This window comes from Mirounga angustirostris, unplaced genomic scaffold, assembly GCF_029215605.1.
Source record: "Mirounga angustirostris isolate CCGP_5_RB_7025 unplaced genomic scaffold, mMirAng1.0.hap1 SCAF_8, whole genome shotgun sequence".
Lineage (NCBI taxonomy): Eukaryota > Metazoa > Chordata > Mammalia > Carnivora > Phocidae > Mirounga > Mirounga angustirostris.
The window spans coordinates 114,551,055-114,566,869 of record NW_026991716.1 but is presented as its reverse complement, the minus strand read 5'-3'; the positions used below and the strand labels follow the sequence as shown (position 1 = coordinate 114,566,869).

Here is a 15,815-nt window from a genome sequence, read left to right as displayed (position 1 = left end):
ACTCTTGAGAAGCTTCCAATACATTAAAAAGAACAGAGCACTCAATAGATAAACCCATGTTGAATAAAAAATGGATGGGTGGAATAGAATAAAATATAACAGGAAAGACTAAGCAGTTGGAACTTTTCCTTTCCTAATGCAGCAAATAACTCAGAAAGCAACCACAATTGATACAGTTTTAAATATTTAAATAAATAAAAATGGAAATGAATTAATAACAGATGACTTTGAACCTTATTGCACTATTAGGAGCTGAAATTTACTGGAATCATTTTAAGAAGAGAAGAAACACTGAATCATCTTCCTAGAAAAAGGAATTTGGAGTGATAAAGCACCATGGATCTAACTTATATTCCTGAAGATTTATCCAGTTGTCCAAAATTTGGAAATAAATCTTGCCCTCCCATCAACCATTCTTTGCATGTCCCAGTGATAATGTATTCCATTATGACTGCAGCCATGTTTATCACCATCTTTGGAAACTTGGTTATAACGATTTCCATATCACATTTCAAACAGCTTCACTCTCCCACAAATTTTCTGATTCTCTCCATGGCAACCACTGACTTTCTGGGGGGTTTTGTCATTATGCCATACAGCATGGTACGATCAGTGGAGAGCTGCTGGTATTTTGGGGATGGCTTTTGTAAATTCCATGCAAGCTTTGACATGATGCTAAGCCTAACCTCCATTTTCCATCTGTGTTCCATTGCTATTGATCAGTTTTATGCCGTGTGTTACCCTTTAACTACTCAGCCACAATGACCACCTCCATGATAAAGCGACTGTTGGCATTTTGCTGGTCGGCCCCTGCTCTTTTTTCATTCAGTTTAGTTCTATCTGAGGCCAATGTTGCTGGTATGCACCGCTACGAGATTCTTGTTGCTTGTTTCCATTTCTGTGCACTTACTTTCAACAAATTTTGGGGGACGATATTGTTCACTACGTTTCTTTACTCCTGGCTCCATCATGGTTGGTATTTATGGCAAAATCTTTATTGTTTCCAAACAACATGCAAAAGTTATCAGCAAAATGCCTGAGAACACAAAGGGCGAAGTGAAAAAAAAAACTTATCTAAGAAAAAGGACAGAAAAGCAGCTAAGACCCTGGGTATAGTAATGGGGGTGTTTCTAGCTTGCTGGCTGCCTTGCTTTCTTGCTGTTTTGATAGACCCATATTAGACTATTCCACTCCCATAATAGTACTTGATCTTTTAGTGTGGCTTGGGTACTTCAACTCTACTTGCAACCCCCTCATTCATGGTTTTTTTTATTCATGGTTTCAGAAAGCTCTTAAGTACATAGTGTCAGGCAAAATATTTAGTTCTCACTCAGAAACTGCAAATCTGTTTCCTGAAGCACATTAATAAAAAAAAAATTGTTATAAAAGTGAAGAAAGTATTGAAAATGAGACATTATTTTGGCCCCATACCTCACATTAATTATTCTATTAGATTTCAGTAATCTTGATAAGTGTTTTGTAACCTGAATGTAACAAGAGTTACATTCAATATCTTTGACCAATCAGTCAATCACTTATTAATTGTGAACTCTGTATCTAATCAATACTCCCATCTGATTGGGGGAAGATATACAAAAGAAATATAAAACATTTCAGAATAGGCTGGCCTCTATTTACACACATGAGACAATTATAAACCAATATAAGAATAAAGAAAATCAAGTGCTAATGGTTTGGGTTGTTGATTCCACTCTAGGAATTCAGAAAAAAAGAAGATTATTGTGGGTAACCTGTGGACCCATGGGAGAAGTGTGACAGAAGTTTGGCCTTTACTATTAACTAGCAGTCTACTTTATTGTTTGGTGTTGGATAATTATTAACCATCATTATATAAATTATTCAGTCATTTCCTGACACCCTGAAGCTTATTACAAAGAGCTGTTCATAGGAGAAGCAGTTGATTACAAATCATCATATGCAATTTGAGCTTTTATCCTTGTGATTTTTCACTTTGTGGTTTATATTTGGAATGACTTCCTGGTTCCTTGTCTCTACCTTTTTCCTCTGCAAGGTGTGTCTACACCATCGGCCAGCAATCACAAGGCCTCTCCCTGTACTTGCTTTAATCACTTCTTCTGAAAGTTGCCCTAAAGTTCTGACAAATAAATTTCATCCGCACCACAATGCCTATGATTTAAGTCGGATCATGAATGTTTGGTGAAAATCCTTCCAGTGATTATTCTGTGAAACATTAAGAAATAAACAGAAACTTTCTTTTACCTGATAGATCGGAAAATACATGAGTACATGTAACAGCCGTGTCCACTTCCTCTCCTACCTGGGATTACGTTGTGGGAGGGAAAAGAGGAGGTGCAGAAGGGAGGCAGACTGCCCCTGAATCCAAGTCCAGCTTTAGGGCAAACTTTGGATAGGAAAACTTAATTTTGGCTCTTTCTGACTCTCTTCTAAGCCCTTCTCTCACATTCCTTGACACACCATGTCCTAGATCCAGCTGTGGATAATTAGCCAGGCTCAACATGTGCCTTGAAGGACAATATGATTCCATAAGGATGACTCCTCTTCACCATCATCAGTTTTCATCCCCTGTTCTTGTTGGTAGAAAAGCAAAGGTGCATAATAAATGCATAACTGAAGTACTTGCATGTCTACCAAAGGATATTTACTGATGCAGTCTAACTGCTGGTCTTGAGAAGAACATTTTAGGCTGTATCCAGGGAGAGATAATTGGGTGTGAGTAGCACTGCTCAGCTCCTTCCTCCTGAGAGTCCCAAAAGATGGTGGACACCGCCACTTGGACCTCTCCCCTCACAGTTGAAGACCAGGGTGCCCAGCTGACTCGGTCAGTAGAGCATGTGACTCTTGATCTCAAGGTCCCGAGTTTGAGCTCCACATTGAGTGTAAAGACCACTTAAAAAAAAAAAAGTTACCACAGACCTTAAAACTGACTTGCCCCACTTCAGTAGTGACAGGCACTTACTATCCAGTGATTCTTGTAATACTTGGACTTCTTCTCAGTTCCTGCTTTTAAAAGTCTCATTTGAGGGCACCTGGGTGGTTCAGTCAGTTAAGCATCAGACTCTTGGTTTTGGCTCAGGTCACGATCTCAGGGTTGTGAGATTGAGCCCCACATTGGGCTCCGTGCTCAGCAAAGAGTCTGATTGGGATTCTCTCCCTTTCTCTCCCTCTCCCTCTGCCCCTCTTCTTGCTCTCTCTCAAATAAATAAATAAAATCTTAAAAAAAAGTCTCATTTGTTTCTCTACTTCTGAACTATTTCTCTATTTTAAAAACATCATGACATGCATGTGTGTGCGTTAAGTTATTCATCACCCTTGTTATAGGTGGTAAGGCAGACTTTATTCAAGGGAGACTACTACAGCATGATTTGTATAGTAGGGAAGATTGGACTCAAATCTGACTCCCACAAACTCCAGTGGGGATCTGTACCCAAAGAATAGTGTTTGGGGCAGTGGATGGAAAATTACTAAGAGGAAACACCAGGGTTAAAGGGAATTCTTGATAGACTGACTCACCAGAATTTTTGCTGAAGGCAGGCCAGAATGATAAGATGTTGAAGCTGGTTAGCTACCAATGGTGGGAGATTTTTGCTGAACTGACTTAGCAGGATTCTTGCTCAAACTGGATTTTACAAAGGCAGAGAGGGAAGCCCAGGTTCACGTCTAGTTAAGCACAGGGATTAAAGGAGCCTGATTAGAGTTTGGTCAAAGGAGAGAGCCTTGGTCTTGTGTGTCCCACCCCCCACTCCTGCCCTCCCATGCTTCTCATGGAAGCAGCATCAGGGGTTTCCCAAGGGGGAAGAGAGCACCATAGGGATGGCCAGCTTTTCAATATGTGGGACAATGGCATGTGGTTGTTAGACTGAGGACCATCTGTAGATATAAATCTAACTAAATAAAAATGGAATCATCGATTTGGATAGATTTAGTGAACCACCTGCATGAAATATATAGCTATAAGGCTATGGGGAAATTGTCTCTATTTACTGATGTAGATATTAAGTACTCAATAAAGGACATACATGGTCATCTGTAAATATGCCTCCCCTCTCATCCATGTTAAATCGTGTTCTTGCCTCAGGTCTCACAGCTTTCCAATCTACTCTGCACAGTTATCTGAAGTTAACAACTGCCCTCTTAAATATCTTTCATGATTTCTATGCTAGATTCCCTCTGTTTTCCCTAGCGGGGAGCACAGATTAGGATTAGAATTAAGGGGCTCCCTTGCCCTGGGTTGTCCAATGGCATATTACCAATGAGAAGCACTTGCAGGACAGGAGGAAGTTGAAAGAAAGGTATTTAATCCAGACAACCTCTCTGTCACATTACCCTGGGGGTTGGCTGAGTGTCTTCAGGAAAGGTCATATGGAGTCCCCCTCTCTAGAGCCATCCTCTCGAATGCCTGTAACCAGTGCCTTCCCAGGGCACTTTGGGCCCTGCAAGGTGGTGACGCTGTGTTATTGCTGCCCCTGGGTACTAGGCTGTTTCTTGCTAGTTTTCTTAATGCTGCCCACGTCTTTGTATATAGTCCCTTTATTAAACTCTCCTCAATCACCCAGGCTAACCGTGCCGTCTGTTTCCTGCTAGACACGTGGTGAATGTAGCTTTTCATTGTTCTGAGATAAAGTTTTGAAATTCTCGCCAAAGGCATCACGTCTGTCCATGCCCAACTTGGCCTTTCTTTGTATTTTCACATTTTTTCACATTTTAGATCATTCCTCTGTTTGCCCTACCTGGGGGCAACTCACCCTCCTCTTCCACTTGGTTTCTCCTGAGGGGAGAGGTATAACTGGAGAGGGGCAGGAAGGAATCATCTGCATGCTGGAAATATCCTATGACTCTTCTGGATTATGGCTGTACAAGTCTATATGTATTTAAAATCTCATAAGCTGTATGCTTCGTATTTGTGCATTTACTGGGTGTGTGTTGAACAACAATAAAAAAATTTTAACAGTGTAAAACAGAAAAAAAAATGACACATTTTAAGTGGGAATCACAAAGCTATGGTGATAAATGCCCTAATATGCTAAATTCCCTTAAACACTACAAATACTGAATGACAAATATACAAAGATTACTTTAAACTGAACACAAACTATACTAATACTTTGGATTTCAATGACTGCATTTCTATAACAAATTCAGAACCTTCATAAGCGTGAGTTATAAGGGTTTTTAAACCCTGCCTACAGCTAGATAAAGTTTTAGTTAATATGTTTGAATGACATAAAGAAAAATAAAGAAAACTTGTTTAAAAATCTTTTTAATTTTTTTGAAGGGAATGCATGCATATTAAAAATGCAAAAGGAACCAAGGTCTGTACACCAAAGAATAAATTTCCCTTTAGTCTTTGTCCTTTTGTCTTACAGACTCTTTCTTAGAGGCAATCACTTCCCTGCATATCTTTCTGGACATACACAGGCATCTCCACAATCTTATATGTATGCACATACTGTTCTCTCACACTTATTAAAAAAAATGGCAAAATACCTACACATGCTGTTCTGAACAATTGGTTGTTTCACTTAATATACATCTCAGGGGTTCATTCTATATCAGGAAAAAGTTTTGCCTAATTTTTCAAAAAGTCTGTAAAATATCCTTTTATTTGGAAATATCATAATTTATTTAACCTACTGTTTCTGATTTCTTCAGTAACAAGTCATGCTGCAGTAAATATCCATGCAAACACGTATACATTCATCGCTGTATATCAGTAAATACCTTAGTTGTTTGCTTTTTGATATTTATTTTACTGCATTTCAATGATTATGTTATATCACTCCTCCTCCTGTGTTTGAGTATGGTGCATAGTTACCGATGCCTACCTGGAGGAACACAGAACAGAACACAGTGATAAACTAGAATTAAATCCTGTCCTCTAGAAATTTGAATCCTAGTGGGGGAAAAGAAAACATAAGGGCAGATGAACACGTATTTTGCAAAGCTTCTCAGGTATAATATATCTAACCTGAATCATTTAAATTTTGTGTTTAATTTAGATCTATTAGTTCTTTGGTGTATGAAGAAATAGTTAATTTCTTTCAGTTAAAATAACAATTTCCCTTTTTACTTTCCTGACTGGACTCTGCCTGATACAATGAAAATTTATAAAAATATACTATGACATTATTAGTGCTCTGTCTAGGAAGAAGTTTGGAAAGAGAAGTTTTGTAAACCCAGTGAACATAAAAAGAAAACCCAACATCTTCTAACCATCCCCATTCACTGAGGCTTTTTATTTTATAAAGAAAAGTCCTCAGAGGATGAAATAAAGTTGGTTTTTACTAGTTAGCTTAAAAACAAATAATTTGATGCTATTTTTTTATAAATATTTAAGCACTGAGTATTTAGATATAACAGTTTTGTGTCCTCGATGGATGACAAAATTATCAGTGGAAACAACTTGAAGATTGGTGTTCAGAACTGTGGTCCCCTAATAGAAACACTTTCCCCCAGGGATCATGAAAACACCCACATGATGATAGAAGTTTTCATTTTTCATTTGGTTGGTTTGAAACATGGTTCTTACTGCTTTTTGTTTGACAAATTATGGACTTAAGTGCAGTGTGAATATACTGAACTGTGCATGGCAACAAAAGGAAAAGGTATAAATGAGCCAAATTTTCACTAGGGATTAAGGTGTTTATTTATTTTTTTAAAGTTATGTGGTCAGTTGTGCATTTTATTTGTTTATTTAGTTATTTATTCATTCATTTTTCTAAAGATTTTATTGATTTATTTTAGAGAGAGAGAGAGCAAGCATGAGTGGGAGGGGCAGAGAGAGAGAAAGAATCTCAAGCAGATTCTGAGCTGAGCACAGGGCCAGATGCAGGGCTTGATCCCAGGACCCTGAGATCATGACCTGAGCCGAAACCAAGAAGAGCCAGAGGCTTACCTGGCTGCGCCACCCAGGTACCCCGGGATTAAAGTGTTTAAAAACATCTATCATTTGGTAATAAGTGGAGTGAGCATTTTTTGGATTTTAACTAAATTTTCTCCTTCTTTATTCTTCCTTCTTTCCTTATCCTCCCTCCCTCGTTTCCTCCCTTCCTATCATTTTTTTCCTTTTTATCCACTTTGGCCTTCTGTGAGGCTAGTCCACGCTGTTCCTCTGAAGTCAAAGGGACAATCACACAAACTGATTCACCCTCCCAGAGCCAATTCTCTGGTGACCTGCTGTAATTGCTTTGCTGGCAGCACATTGCACATTGTTAAAGGGCACACCTGTCCAAAGTAGGACAAAAGTAGGTAATGTGGCCTCAGGAGGCATATTCTGTGTATATGTACTGATGACAGCATAGCCTGCCAAGAGTCTATCCATAAGAGCTTGGGCGTAAGTGCCTTTTCTGGTTGAGTATCAGCAAAGAGGAGAGCCACCAGGCACGTTGCCGGGTTGCGTGGTAAGAAACCTTAGCACAACAGATAATTCATCTCTCAAAGATTTTAGCTCCAAATTACCTCATTAGACAAATTCTGGTAAGCCAGAGAAAAATATATTAAAAGAAGAAAAAGATCAGATTTATTGATTTATTGATTTATCGATTTATTATTTTTGCTTGTTGAAAGGAACCAAACTTAAAATACTGGATCAGTATTTTAAAATAAATAAATAATTTAAATAAATAAAAATAAATAAATAAATAAATAAATAAATAAATAAATAAATAAAATAAATAAATCTGGATCATTTTTTTTTTTTAAATCATGGAAATTCTAAAGAGGCAACGATAGCAGGACCCAGAGCAGTTTTTTTCTTAAATTTACTTCACAAGTAAGATCCCTTACCTTAGAAACTACTCAATGAGTGAGATACATCAAAGGAAGATAATATCTTTTTCTTTTCCCACAGAAATAGTCTCAGAGGTAAAACAGCTGAGCTATGTCACCAGCAAGGGAAGAAAATACCTGATAAAGCAGGTATGATATGTCCTTTCCTAAAATTGCCACTTTATTTACAATACATTATTGAGTTCAATGGATATTTTCCTTCTTATTTGAAGGAAATACATATATATTAACAGAATTTTAGGTAATTAATGCTTAGGGAAAATTATTATTATTTTTTAAAGATTTTATTTATTTATTTGACAGAGAGACACAGTGAGAGAGGGAACACAAGCAGGGGGAGTGGGAGAGAGAGAAGCAGGCTTCCCGCCGAGCAGGGAGCCCGATGCGGGGCTCGATCCCAGGACCCCGGGATCATGACCTGAGCCGAAGGCAGACACTTAATGACTGAGCCACCCAGGTGCCCCTAGGGAAAATTATTACGTGAGTCTTTTTTCTTTCTTTTTTTTTTTTTTTGCAAATCTGAGGAAATCATTCTTTCAGAGTCCTTGTGTCTGTTTCCTTATTATGTTATTTTTTCCCTTAAAGAATTAAATTTGAACTAAAAGACAATGCAATTCTTGCTCCTCTCCAGAATTGTTTGCAAATGTTTCTTATTACCTCCTAGCAAAAATAACCAATAATTTCCTATGCTTGCCTCCTGTGATTGTTTACAATGTTGTCACTCATTTGGTCCCTGGAAATGTTATTGGTTCAAAAAATAATAATAAAAAAATAAAAGGTATAATAATAATATTCTCTGAGAAAAGTGAGATGTCATACTGGGTTTAACCTTGTTTAATCTTATTAAAAAATTATTGTATCTTTTTTTGGAAGTGAATCTTCAAAGTAAAGGAATCTATTCTGTTATATTGTTTAAATAACAAACAAAACCTCAAACTTCATGACCATTTTGTTGTTTCAGGAAGTGGTAGACCAGCAGCCACATTTGCATTTGCTTTCTTGCTTTTGTAATTTGGGCCCAAGAACGTACAGGTAGGGGCTTAAAATATTATTACCTTTGACATTACCTTCACAATTCACCCATGTAATAAGTTTTTAAGTAAATGTGTGCATCTGACTCTTTTTGTCTTACTCTAACACTTAAATGTTTAAACACTTCCCTGATATATATAGCCTTGGATCAGAAACTTGAGGTGATGCATACCCTGTTTCCTTCCACACAAAGTAAATAAATAAGACGAAATAAATGAAATTCACTTTACAAACCTAAGAGGTTAAGTTATATCAATCCTTTCAGGCATTAAGTTTTCAAAAATGAAACTTCAGACTCTCCAAATTATACCATGAACTACTGAAGAGTGTACATTTTGTACAAGGAATGCTGTGTCTATGGATATACAGTGACAAATGCTTAAGTAATTTTGTGGTACTTGTTAGCTGTCTTTAAAGATAATTTTTAAAAGAAATAAGAAAAAAATTAAATTCACGAAAGCAAAGAAGATAAGCAGAATAAAGTTAATTCACTAAAGAAGTTAATTTGGTATTTAAGACTTCATTATATTCAGTATTTTATGGCTTAAGTGATAAGGGATCAAATAATTTGTACCGTGTGTTCCAAAATTGATAATCCATAGTTTAAAAAGGACTTGAATAAATCTTTGTCCTTCTTACCTCTTACTTCTCTGTGTTTTGTTTTCTCAAGTTCAACTCCATTGCATACCATTTGATTGGCACAATTAAAACATATCTAAAGAAAAATGCAAATCTGAGAAATTAAATTATTGTATCCAGAGCAAATAAAATGTGCCATAATGTTAAAATTCCAAATAATACACATTGGAAAAAATTGCTGAGCTATATAATAGCAAATATGGTAAATTATTTTCAAAGGTACTTATATTCTCATTTAATGTATTCTTCTCAGGCTAAAGTCCACTTCTCCAACCTGGCTTTAGATCTCAGTAATGGTTGTCCTTGGTCATCAGAGTCACACACCCAGTGCTGGCACTGGAAAAACAAATCAAACCTCAGTCATACTCTGGGTGAGTCAGTCTCATTATTTTCACATTTTCAGGGCAAGAGCATAAAGTATGTAAAGTGACAGTTTAAACAATGAGCACGCCTGTCTGTCAAATTTGTTACCAATAGAAGCCTTGCAATCTGTGGACAAGGAGACCTCAACTTAAATCTGAATTTGTGGATGCAGTTGCTATATGAAAGGAGATTTACAGAATCTTTCATTTCAGTATTCCCTCCTCCTTTTTTTGAGATTACTCATGTATATAATTTTGTGGGCTTTAGCACATTTTCAGTTTACCATAAATTGCTCTAAATGCTAAAAACTATATTGTTCACATTGCAAAGAGAAATGCTTCTTAAATTAAATAGTGTGTATCAAGCAACAGGATCCGAAGAATTTGCAGATACCCACAAGAGAAATTAAGGGGGAAAAAAGCACAATCTTTAGATTGTAATTATTGTTTGAGTTAAACACTAAATTATGGTTCCATAGGTCCCAGTTATTCTTGAGGGGCTTTTATCAGCAAAATGGTTAATTTAAGTGGAACAGAGAAAATTCTCAATCTGTCTATAGATTTGGCATCCTGAGAAAGGGCTACATATTAGTGCAATCAGAACATGGGCATTTACCTGGGTTGCTTAGGTGGTTTTAACTGGGTTACTTAGATGTTGGGTGACAATATTCATTTAGTTGTCTTTAGTTCCTTCCTAGTTAAGGGACAGTCTTTGGACTACTAGTATTAGCATCTCCTGAGAGCCAGTGAGAATTACAGACTCTCAACGTCCACCCCAGAATCAGAATCTGTGTTTTAAAAAGATCCTTAGGTGATTCCTATGAATTTTAATATTTGAATTTGAAAAGTAATGCTCCTGGTAGATAGGGAGTTCAATTTGGGATTAGAAATGCAGCTAGCTGGGCCTTTTTGAAAATTTGCCCACCAACAGTTTTCCTTGTTTTTCCTCTTTCTTTCACAGAAAGAAGAGAAGCACAGTATTTTTGCAAAAGACTAATAGTATCTACAGGACAAAGACAATGAATTCACCTGATCTTTGGAACACTTCAGAAGTACAGGTTTGCTTTGCTTTGGTCAACAATTCATGCCCTAGAAATGTGAGGTCTGTGCTGAGTGTGTGTGCCATGTACGTTATCATGATTGGTGCTATAGTGATGACCATGCTGGGCAACCTGGTTGTGATCATTTCCATCACCCACTTCAAGCAGCTCCAGTCCCCAACCAACTTCCTGATTCTCTCCATGGCCACCACTGACTTTCTGTTGAGCTGTGTGGTCATGCCCTTCAGTATGGTCAGGTCCATCGAGTCCTGCTGGTATTTTGGAGACCTCTTTTGCAAAGTCCACAGCTGCTGTGACATCATGCTCTGCACCACCTCTATTTTTCACCTCTGCTTCATCTCAGTGGACCGCTACTATGCTGTTTGTGACCCTTTGCATTATGTCACCAAAATTACCATCCCTGTGATAGAGGTCTTTCTGCTCATCAGTTGGTCCATTCCCATCTTTTTTGCCTTTGGCCTGGTATTCTCAGAGTTCAACATAATTGGTGCAGAAGACTTTGTTGCAGCCATTGACTGCACAGGTTTGTGTGTATTGATATTTAACAAGCTCTGGGGGGTGCTGGCCTCCTTTATAGCCTTCTTTCTCCCTGGGACTGTCATGGTGGGGATTTACATACACATTTTCATAGTAGCTAGGAAGCATGCTAGGCAAATTGGCATGAGTCCTATCAGGAAACAGGGAGGGTCAGAAAGCAAAATGAAAGTATCATCCAAAAAAGAAAGCAAGGCCACCAAGACTTTAAGCATAGTCATGGGAGTGTTTGTGCTGTGCTGGCTGCCCTTTTTTGTCTTGACGATCACAGACCCTTTCATTAATTTTACAACCCCTGAAGATTTGTACAATGTCTTCCTCTGGCTGGGTTATTTCAATTCCACTTTCAATCCCATTATATATGGCATGTTTTATTCCTGGTTTCGCAAAGCATTGAGGATGATTGTCACGGGAACCATCTTCCACCCTGACTCTTCCACCCTAAACCTATTTCCTGCAGATGCTTAGGCAATGTTCTCCATTCTCCAAGATTTTTTCCTGGTACAGAATCTTGGATGCTCTTTCCCCCAAAGATAGAGCCATGGACTTACTGGATAAAGATATTCTTCCAGTTGGTGTTATGGACACCTAAGTAAGAGCAATAGATCTAGCTTTCTGGGTGTACCAGAGCTACCAAATTGGTCAATTTCTGGGGTTCTGGGGGAGGCACCTCCAATAAAAAGAAACTCTGCCCCATGGCTTGCTGATTCCTGAATTTACACAGTTAGGGATTTAGATTTATTTATTTTGATTTATTTATTTATTTTATTTTTTCATCCTATGACCTGGCCAAATGACATCACACATATTTTTATTCATTTATTCATTTATTCATTTATTTTGATTTATTTAAATCAAATAGGGATCTCCTTTTTTTCTTATAAACATCAGAAGAGGAGATACAGTTGGTCTTCACCCACTGACAGCCACACCAAGTTTATCTAAATCTTTCTTAAGATTATTGTTATATCTTAGAGGAGTGGGGGAGAGAGCTTCAGAACACTGGGAGCCTGGATTATTGAGCATGTGAGTAATGTGGAAGGGGAAAAGGAAACAGGCACAGCTACTTTCATTTTGTTTTGTTTTGTTTGGTTTGGTTTGGTTCTGACTTAAACATCTTTCAAAAAGAATTGATGTGAGTTTTCTAATATTTTGATAAAATTGAACTGGCTTATTGAATAAGAAGAATGAATAAAGAAAGAGTTTAGTAATATATTCTTTCTCCCAATAAATAATTGTATATATATACACATATACATGGAGAGAGAGTGTGTGTATATACATATAGGTGGTATTTCCATCTCGAGTGTCTGTGTGTACATACTAATTATTCACCAAGCTTGAGCTTCATTCACAAACTGAAGTTCCTGCCCTCCCCCAGAGTTTTAGGATAATACTACTGCCTCAAATGTCTCTACATGTCTTTTTCTGTCTTTCTCTTCTTTCTACCCCATAAACTTATTTTGTCCTTTACAATCTTCTTTTCATCCTTCACACCATCTCTCTGTCTCTCTAATCTGGTGGTTCTCAACCAGGGACAGATTTGCCCCTTGTGGACGTTTGGCAATGTCTGGAGACATTTTTGGTTTTCACAACCAGGGAGGGAGTGATACTGACATCTAGAGGGTAGAGGTAAGGAATGCTGCTAAACAGTCTACAATGCACAGAGCAGCCCCCACAAAAAAGGTTATCTGGCCCCAAACTTCAATAGTTCCATGGTTGAGAAACCCTGCTTTAACCTTAGCTAAGCTCACAGCTTCAATATTCATGTCTATGTAGATTTCTCTCAAACGTATTTATTTTCAGCTGTATCATTTCTTCCAAACTTGAGTCCCTCATTTCTTACTACCAATGAAGTATCTTTTTGAATGCTCCAGCAAGATCTCAAACTCAATGTATCCAGCATCCTCCCTCTATGCACACCCCACCACCCCAAACCTGTTTCTCTGACTCCTGCTTTGACCAGAGTTGAATGCACACAGGTGTATTGGTTCCTCACTAGACTATAAGCTTATTTTGTGTGATGCTATGTCTTTCTATTTTCCAATTTTGTGTCCCACAGTGTCTAGTATGGTTCCTTTCCCCTAAAAATCTCTGAACATGTTCACTGGATAACTGAAACAGAACTTTGAAGAAAATGGGGATTACTCAAATTCACAGAAATAAACTGTTATAAACCAAAGGATGTTAGACAAGTAGGGGCTCCTTCTCTTGAGAGAGAAGATGGAAGAAAGAGCCTATTTATAAAGAAGAAATTGAACTGAATTTAATTCCTGTTCTCTTTGGTCACATGTATACAATGTTGTACTGGGAACTTGGGGACAGGGCCAACAGAGGCACTTAGTGGAAAATGACTTACTGACTCAGAAACATCTGCAACCTTCAAAATGAAGCTTTCATGTTCATAGAGTGAGCTTCCTGAGAATAGAAATCAGATCTTCCCTTCCCTTTCCTGATGACTCAACAGTGGAAGTGTTTTATAGAAAGGTTTGGTCATGTAGAAATATTGTTCATTATCTCATAGATTGATAGATTGGTAAATTTCTTAAATGGAGATATTCAGTAGAAGGACTCTTCCAGCCAAATAGAATATATCTAAAAACTTAGAACTGTTTCTATGTGTTTGATACAATTTATTTATAACCTTTGCCCACTTTTGCAGGAAGTAAGGTTCTTTTCAGAACGATAACTTTCAGACACTGGTAGGTTGCAAAGAGAAAACTTGTTATCATTAGCAGAGCTTTTATTTTATTTTATTTTTTTAAAAGATTTTATTTATTTATTTAACAGAAAGAGAGAGCACAAGTAGGCAGAGCAGCAGGTAGAAGGAAAGGGGGAAGCAGGCTCTCTGCTGAGCAGGGAGCCCGACTTGGGGCTCAGTGACTGGAGCTGAAGGCAGTGGCTTAACCGACTGAGCCACCCAGGTGCCCCCCATTAGCAGAGGTTTTAATGTTAAATGCATTTTATTACAGTAATTCTTATAGTAATATCAGAATATTTGGTTAACCAAACCCCCTTCATCCTATGACCTGGCCAAATGACATCACACATCCAGGCAGGGCATCTTAATCCTTGAGGTTTCTAATGTTCATATATATTTATATATGTATATATACATATACATATATATATAAATCCTAAATGCTGTTGTGAACGTTTTTGCTTTTTTGACTCTATCCTTACTGTAGACTATCTATTGGGAATGACTCATTACTCCAAAACACATTTAATAACATCTCTATTAGGTTGAGAATTCCCAATACTCTCTGGATCTACGTGTTCTGTTGAATAATAAGAGCCTCCGGTGGGACGCCTGGGTGGCTCAGTCCGTTGGCCATCTGCCTTTGGCTCGGGTCCTGGTCTCTGGGTCCTGGGATCGAGCCCCACATTGGGCTCCCTGCTCAACAGGAAGTCTGCTTCTCCCTCTCTCTCTGCCTTTCTCCCTGCTTGTGTACTTTCTTTCTCACTCTCTCTCAAATATATAGATAAATTTAAAAAAAAAAAAAAAGAGCCTCTTGAGGCCTGTACTTGTAATTTGGTCATTTGAATATAGTACATTTAGGTCTTGAGATGTTTCAGCAAATTATTATTATTATCAAAGGACAGGATTTGAAATCAAAATTAGGTTTTGAGATGCTTAGTAGAGTATTGGTTTATTCTTTAATGATTGCAATAATTCAGTCCTTCAGGAGGAGATTTCCTCTGCCCCTAATCCAGAAGGCAACATGCCAGAGGCTAAGGTACTCCTTCCTCTTGAAGAATCAAAGAAGGAGGAGGAATTCCTCAGGCTTTAGGCCAAGATAGACCTCCTTCTTGGGTCTGATGGGGCAATAGATAGAGCACCATAGGATGGCAGGAGCGTTTTACCATCTGCTTTCCATGGTGAGTCTTCCTTCCTCTTTAGGGATTCAACAAGGCTGTTTGAACTGCTAGAGCCTAGGGACTGAACAGGAAGGGCAACCATCACTCAGTTCATACTTATTTTGCTGTTCAATCCTCAGAAGAGCATAAAATGTGTGACTTAATATCAAGGAACTTGGATCTGAGGCCACAAGCGGGTCCTTTTGTAGGCCAGCATTTTCTTTTGCCCACTAAAACACAGCTAAATAGAGGAAAAATGAAAGAGCAAGCAGAAGCTTCTGCTGCAGTCATCATCACTCCTTACCTTCATATAGAACTTTTGTCATTTATGATGGATGCCCGTGAACATCAGCTCCATTATTTCTCAAAACAGCACCACATGCTCTTCCCAAGTGGGAGGTGGCTAGTCCAAGGAAAAGTGAATCATTCCATTATTACCCCAAACCCAGTGCTCTTCTTTCCAGAATGTAAGTAGGTTGAGTAGAGCAGCTCTCAGGAGGAGGATGACTTCCATGCACACCTTGCTCTCTGTATTGAA

General features: G+C 38.0%; 1 protein-coding gene and 1 pseudogene across 1 annotated transcript; both read left to right on the top strand.

Annotated features, from left to right (window-relative positions):
* Positions 1 to 336: 336 nt before the first annotated feature.
* LOC123837178 (trace amine-associated receptor 3-like) lies at positions 337 to 1,366 on the top strand (annotated as a pseudogene).
* A 9,474-nt stretch (positions 1,367 to 10,840) lies between these two features.
* LOC123837179 (trace amine-associated receptor 4) lies at positions 10,841 to 11,884 on the top strand. Its single transcript, XM_045866094.1, has one exon. It carries the CDS (start codon positions 10,841 to 10,843, stop codon positions 11,882 to 11,884), a length of 1,044 nt encoding a protein of 347 aa, XP_045722050.1.
* Positions 11,885 to 15,815: the final 3,931 nt, after the last annotated feature.